Source organism: Takifugu flavidus, chromosome 19, assembly GCF_003711565.1.
Source record: "Takifugu flavidus isolate HTHZ2018 chromosome 19, ASM371156v2, whole genome shotgun sequence".
Lineage (NCBI taxonomy): Eukaryota > Metazoa > Chordata > Actinopteri > Tetraodontiformes > Tetraodontidae > Takifugu > Takifugu flavidus.
Window position 1 is genome coordinate 9,226,369 of NC_079538.1, and position 10,471 is coordinate 9,236,839.

The 10,471-nt window shown below is 46.1% G+C and overlaps 1 protein-coding gene across 1 annotated transcript; it reads left to right on the forward strand.

The window, feature by feature from the left end:
• The first annotated feature begins 7,189 nt into the window (after positions 1-7,189).
• Positions 7,190-10,402, forward strand: pou3f2a (POU class 3 homeobox 2a). Its single transcript, XM_057016000.1, has one exon. The coding sequence runs from the start codon at positions 7,391-7,393 to the stop codon at positions 8,786-8,788; it is 1,398 nt and encodes a 465-aa protein (XP_056871980.1). The 5' UTR covers positions 7,190-7,390; the 3' UTR covers positions 8,789-10,402.
• Positions 10,403-10,471: the final 69 nt, after the last annotated feature.

The following is a 10,471-nucleotide window of genomic DNA, read 5'->3' on the forward strand; positions in this document are numbered from 1 at the left end:
CCTAATGAAAATAACCACTGTGACATTGTTAAAATGTCTGTGTGATGTTTTTATTAGGCACAGCAGCAGATATCGTGACTGAAATAAACAGCCAGGGTGGAGGATTTTTCTGTCTGCTTTCTGTGTTCTACCAAATTCACTTTTCAATGATTTCATTAATGGATGGAGCTGGACTGTAAATCCAAACAAGGAGATTCTGGTCCAGCCCTTTTGTAACTGTTGAATTCTGTGTTGTGAGATTTTGCTGAGCCTGAGAGGATCACACAAATACTGTAAATAAGCGCAGAGAGACACGTGTCGTCAGAACAAGCAAAATCAGTGAAACACACCATCATGCCAAAATGGAGACACGAACATCTCAGGAGCGGGTTGTCAGTGCCCCTTGTTCGGAATGTCTTTTTCCATTTTTTTCCTTGTGATATGTATTTCTTAAATTCTCTTATGTTTCCAGAGTAATTTATCCCTCAGAGAGACAACCAAGCACACAGAGAGGGAGAGATCGCACGGCAGAGAGAGAGACAGAGAGAGAGAGACAGAGACAGACAGACAGACAGACAGACAGACAGACAGACAGACAGACAGACAGACAGACAGACAGACAGACAGACAGACGACAGACAGACAGACAGACAGACAGACAGACAGAGGTGGGGGGCACTTTTGACACAACACTTTGATTTCCCTGGCTAAATTTAATTTTGTTTGCTTTATGCAAAAATAAAAAAATAAAAAATTGGCGTCTGCCTTGAGTTCTGTTGATTTCCACTGGAGGGAAAACCATCGCTAATGGGAGCTAGCGCCACACTCACCACAGCTACAGGGCCAAGACACTAACTGAATTAGCCTCATGCATATATTTAATGTGGACCTGCTACACAAATTATCTTAGTTCTATGTAGCCTAGCACCTCTCCAGTGAGGCTCCGAGATCTGAGCTACAAATTAATTGGCTAGGTTGCCTCCAAGAGTAGCTCCTCTGTTTTTCCCTCCACCCTGAATTATGCTTTCCAATTGCAGAAGGCCATTTGATATGCATGGAAGGGAAACATGCAAAGCAGTGTTTCCCCTCACAAAAGCAATGTTTGCTTTTATTTCTTCACTTTTCTCCATCTGCCTGACATATAATGAGAGAAGGTGGCTCCACTGTCAGGCAGGTGTCTTACACAGTACATGGTGGATGTTCTCTAAATTATCAACTTAAGAAACAAAAGCTTTTAATACACAAAATGTCCCCTTGATGGGAGCCAGCTGAGCTGCTTTGGGCCCGGATTGGGAGGTGCGTTGGTGCGTATGCTCTTTCCGTGTTCAAATTCCACACGCTAAGAGACACTCTAATGAACTTGGGAAAATCTGTAGCCAATGGTAACAACACACATGGAATACTATTTCCTGCCTGGCCCTTTGAAACGTGAGTTCAGTAGGAATTAGATTTGGAGAGCAGAGAGCAACAAAAGGAAACCACGAGAAGAAAGATGATCCTCCGTGTGTGCTCGTGTGCAGAGAGAGAAGACAAAGATTAGTTTGATTAGAACACACGGAGCAGCTTTTATTGCTCCCTGGAGTGTCTTCTGTGTCGGTCTGGGCATAAATCTCGGTTCAGGTTCACCATCTTTAAATGTGTTTAGAGTCAAGTCGTCGTCACAAGGGAGCCTTCTTTACATGTGTAAAGAATTACTTGTGATTTTACTCAGACAGCGGTTCTGAGGGTGGTGAATTGATTATGAATCGGATTGTTTTAATTTGGCACACATTGGAGTGGGAGAAGGAGACTGTTCCTTAATGGCTTTATGTTTTAAGCTGCATATTTGATAGGAGTTACTTAATAGGAGACACTGGTTCCATGTTGTGGTTACTGCATGCTTCAGTCAATGAGGGTGTGTGTGTGTGTGTGTGTGTGTGTGTGTGTGCATGGGGTGCTTTGAATGGGCCACCCTCTCCCCTGCCCCCCCCCCCCCCCCCCCTCATGTTTGTTGAAGAGATGGAGGACGCCCTGTGACTGAGGGACATCTGGAATGACTAATGAAAAGAGACACAAGCAGCCACAGAATGTGTGTTTCCGTATTGTGTTCTGCTTATCTGAAATGAAAATCTAAAACGATATTTTGTCGCATTGTGAGATTTCCTCTTGTAGATATTCCCTGATTGTACCTCACAATAAACCCAACTATGTGGCCCCAATGCCCACAAACTAAAATATTACATTTATACTTCCTGAAATATAAAAATCTGATCCTTTCAGTAGCCCTCTTCCTGCGTTGCTTACTGCATGTTTGGCATCCATCCATCTCCAAAACAGGAGAGCTCACCTTCGGCCCACCGCTCTGACGCGTAATTGAGCAATTTAGTCACTAGTGTTTGCACCTGTGAGTCGTGAGCGCGGACAATTGATCGCTTCACGTCGGTGCTGTGAAGAGCAAGCCTGCCGCCGTGAGAACAACAGAGCACCGTTATGCAGATCGTGCCAAATGTCAGGGATTATGCGCAGGGGGCTGTAAAAAAGCACGATTTAGAGTTGGCAGCTGAATGGAAAGCGAAAGGTGCGCTCGTGCTGTTGGAGCTCCGTTTCCACCTCTCGAAGACTCGAATGTTTGTTGTTGTGTTTCAGCATCAAGATAAAAGTTGTAGGGGTGTGTGTGTGTGTGTGTGTGTGTGTGTGTGTGTGTATTTCTGGGTCCATTAGATTTCAGATTACAACTTAAATCAGATGAAGGAGCATCGCAGGCTCCAGTAAGAAATGGTGTCCATTAGGTTGCCCCACATTTGATGGCCTTTTAGCAGGAGCACTTAAAATTAGAAACTGTTTTTGGTTTATAGCTTCTCAAATATTCACAGTCCAAGTTAAAAATCCGTATTATTACTCCACCAAATGGCACCAGTGGCTCGTGGACACGGATCCTTTTCACATCTTTAGATTATCAAGGCGTAATTTTGACTTGCTTTTGGAAAGCTAGCAGCACTAGGTTTGTCATCTTTGACTGCTCTTGTATGGCAAACATTTTAATTTATCTCCAAAAATCTGGGATCTCCGGAAAAAGCGGAAAACTTCAGCACCGTTCGAGATGATCGCAATATAGATGTGCAACAGACGTCTGCCGTGGTGACATTGATCAACATTGATAATTGATCCACAGGCCCGCCGCTTGTAAGATCAATCTGAGCACTGATGTCTGTCCCCTGCTGGGGTGTGAAACAGTCAATCATGCATGTCAGCGCTCTGTCTATAAATTATTCTCCCGCCATTATTGCTGTGTTTGTTTCCCCACACGTGCGGCACCTCCTGGAGTTCATATTTCAGTGCTCATCCCCGTCGATGAGCCCAAATGTGCAGCCGTACCCAGACCAGGCACGTACCACATCGATGCAAGTACATATGTTGCGGCTAAACGCCAGTATGGCAGTCGTTCATATCGACCACACTCACACTGGAACCCATTGTGCGTCCAAATGCATGGATAGCTGTAGATTTATCCGTACTGTAGGCCGTAGTGCAGATTTGCGTATGGACGTGTATGGAGATTTACGCGTGTTTTAACCCCGGGGTTAGCCATCAGTATCGATTGCAACAGACTTAGCCTGATTTTAATCCCTGCTTGGCCCAAGACTATCGATCAGAGTGCTGAGCTTTCAAGTGGGTTTAACGACCTGCCTGCCCCTCCTCCAGTCCTCCTTTTCTGCTCGGGAAGTGAAAGCAGAGGTTCGTTATCGCATCCCAAAGCAGAAGTGACACGACATGTTCAGCCCGTGACTCCCCTTCAATGACAAACCATTACAGCAGGGTGTGAGAGTAAGCTGCTCATAAAATATCACTGCACTCACATTTCTCCCGTCCGGCGTTTGTGCTGGACGTTAGAAGGTCCGAGTCCAGATGAATCCGTGCTACAGGACAGTAAAAATACCTGCTGGTGAGTTACAACCACTCACCTAAAGAGAGGAGTGTCCCTTTATGTCTTTATGGGTTCCCTGAAGACATTTATAAGAGACAACATGGGAAGGCTTCTGGGAGCCCAGGGGCTTAAGGAGTGTTGTCAATTTATAGTTCTATGGAATTGTCTGAATGGTCCAGTATTGCTCGTGAAGAGGAACCGGAGCCTTAAAATGTTGTGCGTGTACGTGTGTGTTTGCTTGCTATTGCTTCAGAAATACCAATCTAAGTGCATTAGCACTTATTGAGACATTTGTCAGTGCACGCGGGTACACGCAAGCAATGTGCGTGTGCGAGAGAGACACAGAGAGAGAGAGAGAGAGAGAGAGAGAGAGAGGGGCTGTGCTTGCAAGGCATTTCTCCTCCATTTGTCCTCCCAGAGGTAGATCAGGCGAAGGGGAAATAAATTGGAGAAAGAGAATAAATCAATGCTAAACTGAGCAGCAGCGAGACCTCCTAACCCTGAAACTGTCACACACACATGCTGCGCATGCACACGCACGCACACACACACACACACACACAATTTGGAACATGTACAGAGAAAAAATACGTAACCAATTATAAACTCACATGCGTACCTTTAATCTGTTTAGGCTGTATTGGATGACATCACCCTCATCCTCTCTTTGTGACACACTTCCTGTACATGCAGCACAGTTTGAATCTGCCTCTAAACTGTCCCTGTCCACACCTGCTCTAAAGACCCGTTTCCGTGTGAATATGTCAACTGCGTTTAGGAATTTACTGTATCGGTTGAAACATTAAAAAGATATTTGCATCTTAAATTTTAAAGTGTGTTGGCACAGCTTTCTTCCTCTCTAAATGTTAGGGTGACATCTTTGTCACCTCCATCACCTTTAGGAGGCAGTTCAGATGCTCACACACGCCGACGCTGACTCAGCAGTTTGTCTGTCCCCGGCAGCGGGCCCTAAATTTCGAGCCGTTTCTTTTTCTGCGATGCTTCGCTGCTTTCAGAGCTCACGGTGTGTCCCTTTTCACTTCTGAGTTCAACTCATATTTTGCTGAGGAAATTACCGCACAAATAACTTCCCAGGGTGTTTTTGTTTCTGTCCAGACATCACTGAGCGGTTTTTGCACACTCGGGCTGTTCTGTGCTGAGCCAAGGCCGGAGCCCAGATCCGTCAGTTGGGGGGGCAGAAGGAGAGTATGGATTGGGATTATGGTGGGCGCGTTGGGGAAAGGCTCTTGTGAGTGTGTTCCATTCAACCTAAGTCCTCTAAGACCTCCTCATCTCTTCTGAGAGCAGCAAGCTGAGATCTGATCTAATGCCGAGTGCCACATGTGTGTGTTTGGGAGAGAGACACAACACTTTGATGAGAGCCTGCTGGGGATGTGAGTGCAGATGAGTAATCAGCCAATCCAACGCATATGTGTGTGTGCTTGCGTGCGCACATGCGTGTGTGCATGTGCTCTCCTCATCCCTGAAGGGTTGTTCGAGGGTGTTCTGTGCAGGTTTTGCTCAGGGGGGAGGTGAGTTCTTGGGGTCTTTCATTCAGATGTAATTAGCCCAGACAATGGTCTGGTTAAAGCTGGAATCCTTCGAGCCCTCTCTGCCTTTGATTGTGTGGGCCAGCTGTGGAGGAATGGCCATTATCTCCCTGTGTCCGGCAGCATAAAGAAACCCCCTGCCCCAGTTACCCCTGTGTTAAGAGTTCCCACAGGGGGAGGGACATGTGTTGGTCACACTCTGGCCTTAAAGAAAATGAAAGCAATATGAATGCTGGTTTACTTGCAAGCGATCTGACTTTGTCTCATGCGTCTTAAACTAAATGAAGATGCTGACAATATTTATACAACGTGACAGAGGAAAATCATTTGCGAAGCTGGCATTTAGTTGTGCGTTTAGTTGTGTTCATTTCTTCTGTCGTCAGTAACATCTCAGTGTTCTGCCTGCCCACAGGGACTCTTCGACCCATTAGACTTGTGAAGAAATTGAATCTTTACAGCACGGGGACAATATAATTACTGTTAATTTAACACTCAGATTCTCCATCATTAACTCCCACTCTTGAATGCAAAATAACAGGCACAGAAACGTAGACAGTACGAGCGTCGGAGCACAACATGTGTTGACAGCACATCCGTCCCTTTTACTGAATTAACAGCGACCTCTTCATCTTGTAAGAACAGGACTCGCATCGTTTATGCGTTATTAAGTCCCGCAATTGGGCAGCCAGTAGTTTGCATATTAGTCTATTAAGGTAATATGTTTTGCCTGTCTCAACACACGGCTAGCCAGAGCCCCTGGCGACACATTTGGCAATTCTCAGAATTACACCGTAATCATAAATATGTGTATAATTCACGCTGGTTTAATTTACAACTCTGCATTCTAAGCTTCAGTAGATTCAAAAGATTAGCCAGTTATCGCTTTTGAGCAATTAGTTCTAATTAATAACCAGTATCAGTTGTCGACCTCGTGTGAACTGAATTAGAAATGACAACAATTGCTCTGCTCAGCAGCATATTCACCTGAACTTAAAACGTTTTTTTCCTTCAAGGTTTCTTTCTCGTTGAATTTTTAGCAAAACAAATTTAAATACATAGCAATGGCGCTTGCTAAGGACCTTGCCAAGGGTTTGCTAATATTTCCAAAAGTTTGAGTTTTCATTTTGCTTGCTGGATTTTATTTTCTCAGTCAGCATGGGAGGAATTGGTGCAATTAAATCCTTTATATGTGAAATCGGTATGTTCCTCTGAAAAAGACTTACTTGCGATTAAATTGTATTAGAGAGGAGAAGAAACTGAGCCTCACGCCAGTGTGGGCGCATCCAACTCAAAGTTTACCCAACAAGCAGGTGGGAGGCTGCACAGAGGGGGTGCGAAGGCTGAAGCGACTATTCTTTAGTCTCCTCTTTTTGGCCCCGAGCTGCCCTCTCCGCTCACCCCCCATTATTTGTCCCGGCGGCAGAGTGCGCAGACCCCAATGGGTTCTTTGGAACGGGACGAAAAGAGGGAGCGAATTGCAGCTGTGACGTGGGCGTTGTTCCATTCACCGCGTTCGCCATAGCAACGGGGCAGAGACCCTGGAAGCACGCAGCCCCTCTCTCTGGACTGCGTCCTGGAGGCATGAAAGGCAGCTGGAAGTTTCGTGGAGCAAAATATCACAAGAAATCGACGTAAATGTGCCTCATATTAAGGTTGCAAGATGTGGTAATTGTACTCAAACAATAAAATCTCGTGGGCACAACACAGGTTAATGCGCTGTGCTTGCGCAACTTTTACGCAGCGTTTTGACGCGCGACAGATACAAACGTGACCCACTGACCCAAATGTTTCATAAAGTGATTTTCCCAATAAATAAAACGACTCTGTCGTGTAAATGAAATTGCTTCTTGATTCGTTTCTGTGTTTCTCTCTTCACTTTGTACCTCAGCGTGCTGCAGGACTGCTGCGCGTATTGTTGGCAGAGCGATTGGGGTTTCTGTACAATCTCCCGTGACCAATGAGCGGGGTGCTGTCAGGGGTAACCACATCTGTCAACCGTTCTTGGCCAATAAAGAGCGAAGCGAGGCGGACCACAGGTGCGCGCCTCTGCGTCCCCTTGGCACAGCGCCCGGGAGATGCTGGAGAGAGACGCCTAGCTGCCCCGTGGCGCAAAAGTGTTACTGTCAAAGGCGGTCTCCTTTTAACTACAGTTATCACTCTGGCTCCGATAGTTATGGCGACCGCAGCGTCTAATCACTACAGCGTCCTCACTACCCCCAGTAGCGCGCCGCCGCCGCACTCGGAGTCCGGGAGCATGCAGCAGGCGGCAGCGTACAGGGACGCGCACACCCTGCTCCAGAACGACTATAGCACGTTACCGGGCGGCGGACATCCCCTCAGCCACGCGCACCAGTGGATAACGGCGCTGTCTCACGGTGACGCCGGAGCGCCCTGGCCGTCCAGTCCCCTCGGTGAACAGGATGTGAAGCCCGTGCTGCACGACAGTGACCGAGAGGAGCTGCAGAACTCCAGCAGTCTGCAGCAACAGCAGCAGCAGCAGCAGCAACAGCAACAGCGACACCCTCATCCAGCTCACCAGCAGGCTCATCACGACGCCAGAGCATGGCGAACCAGCACCGCCAGCACGCACATCCCCGGCATGACGACATCTGAGGGCCAGAGTCTCGTGTATTCCCAGTCCGGCTTCGGTCTGATGCCGGGTGGAGAGCAAGGCGGGATGCATCACCACCCCCTTCGGGACGAGGACCACCACAGCCACAGTCCGCACCTCAGCGAGCACGGAGGCGGCCCTGTGGCCCACCAGCAGTCCCTCTCGCATCATCACCAGCACGGTGGGCACCACGATCAGTCAGACGAGGACACGCCGACCTCTGACGAGTTGGAGCAGTTTGCCAAGCAGTTCAAGCAGCGACGCATCAAGCTGGGCTTCACCCAGGCGGATGTGGGACTGGCTCTTGGGACCTTGTATGGAAACGTGTTTTCCCAGACAACCATTTGCAGGTTCGAGGCGCTCCAGCTCAGCTTCAAAAACATGTGTAAACTCAAGCCCTTGTTGAACAAGTGGCTGGAGGAGGCGGACTCCACCTCGGGGAGCCCCACCAGCCTGGATAAAATCGCCGCACAGGGAAGGAAAAGGAAAAAGAGGACCTCAATTGAGGTGGGCGTCAAAGGGGCTCTGGAGAGCCATTTTCTGAAATGTCCAAAACCAGGAGCAGCGGAGATCAACTCCCTAGCGGACAGCTTGCAGTTGGAGAAGGAGGTGGTCAGAGTTTGGTTTTGTAACAGGCGGCAGAAGGAGAAGAGGATGACACCGGTTGGGGGACAGATACCTGGAGGAGAGGACATGTACGGGGACACCCCTCCTCACCACGGAGGACAAACTCCAGTGCAGTGACCCATTGTTTTCATCCAAACGCGGACCCCTGACGGAGGGAAAAATAATGCCTCCTCTTTTTTTTCGATTATTGGACCACTCGGAACCGGGGACTGAGCCAGCCAGCTGATAATGTTGGACGCACATGGTTGGGGATATAAAACGGCATCAAAGCACTGAAAATACGCAGAGTGGAGGGCTGCATGGAGCAATGTCACACCGCGGAACTGCCGAGCCTTTTTGGAAACGCGGCTGGTTTGTGCTAACCAAAAAAAGAAAAACAAAAAAAACCCATGAAATATTAAAAATATATATATATTCGTCAATGAAATGCTTCTGCCAAGGCGCCGTTATGTCATGATGTAATGTGTCATTTGAGAAAGGCAGAGTAGGATGTGGAGGTCTGCAGGGGGTGGGGGAAATATAAAAACAAGCTGGGGGCTCGACGAGAAGTCATAGTCACTGTGGTTAAATAAACGCCATCTTTCCATCCTAACAAAAGCTACAGGGATTCTGACAGGAGATGAGAAAAGCAAGAGATGTATGTCGGACTTTATTTATTATTATTATTATTATTATTATTATTATTATTATTATTATCATCATTATTATTATCATTATTATTATTATTATTATCTTGTAGGTTTTGTAAAACATAATTGAATACATTTTATTAAGATCATAATTGGTAATATATTAATTACAACAACACCAACAATAATGATAAGAATAATAATGCTGATAATATTACTAAAGGATGTTCCGTTTCCATTCTTTCTGTGCAGACATTTATGTGCGCCTGTTTACAGTGTGTTTTTGCTGCTTGTTATTTCTCTACTTTCCCAAAATACTGTGATGAGAGTGACCTCCAGCTCATTTTGCCTTCCGGTCTCAAGGAAATAATAAGACGAATCCCCACCCTCCAGAAAATAGAAAAAGAAAAAAAAAGATTAAGATAGAAAAAGGTCCCTGGTACCAGCTCTGGCTCTATTGTATGTGTAAACTCATTGACTCACTGACTTATTTGTGGGATGTATTCTGAAAATTTTATGTCCTCGTTTGTTTGTTTGTATGTTTGTTTGTTCAGTTTTCTCTGTCAGTCTGTGCCAACGCACAAACACAGACGCGCTTTCGTGCCACTTAAATCCTGTGACATAATCTGATGGTGCAAGGTTTTTAAGGGGAATCCACCACCGAATTCAGGAGCTCAAGTCAAGCTGAAGGATGTACAGGACAGAACGGGAAATAAAATCCAAATATATGAATATTGATTTGAAATATTTCCGTCAGAAACTTCTCCGATCGAGGCCTATAGGTGAGCAATCACAACCAATCCCTTTGTTTAAAAAATTCAATACGCAAAATCGTATTGACGTATTTACTTGATATATACGCTAATATTTTAATATATCATTTGGTGATCAACCGATTTTATTGACCAGATGGTCTGATTTCAAATCTGAAATCCTTCAGCTGGATTTAAGTGTGAGGTGGAGAACAAAAACCAACAAAACCAAAACAAAATTACTGACCTGAAATCTGTGATTAAACGTGTAAAGGGGGGAAAAAAGGAATCAACGATTGCACAATTTCTATATGCTTTTTTGTCATTAAATTGTATTTGTTTTCTATGGATCTGCAGTCTGTGAACGTTTCTTCAGGCTCTCAGGGGGGAAACGTCGCTAATCTGACAGTAAGCTTTGC

Excerpts from the sequence above, each read along its gene's own strand:
- pou3f2a (XM_057016000.1), top strand. The coding sequence starts at position 7,391 with ATGAGCGGGGTGCTGTCAGGGGTAACCACATCTGTCAACCGTTCTTGG.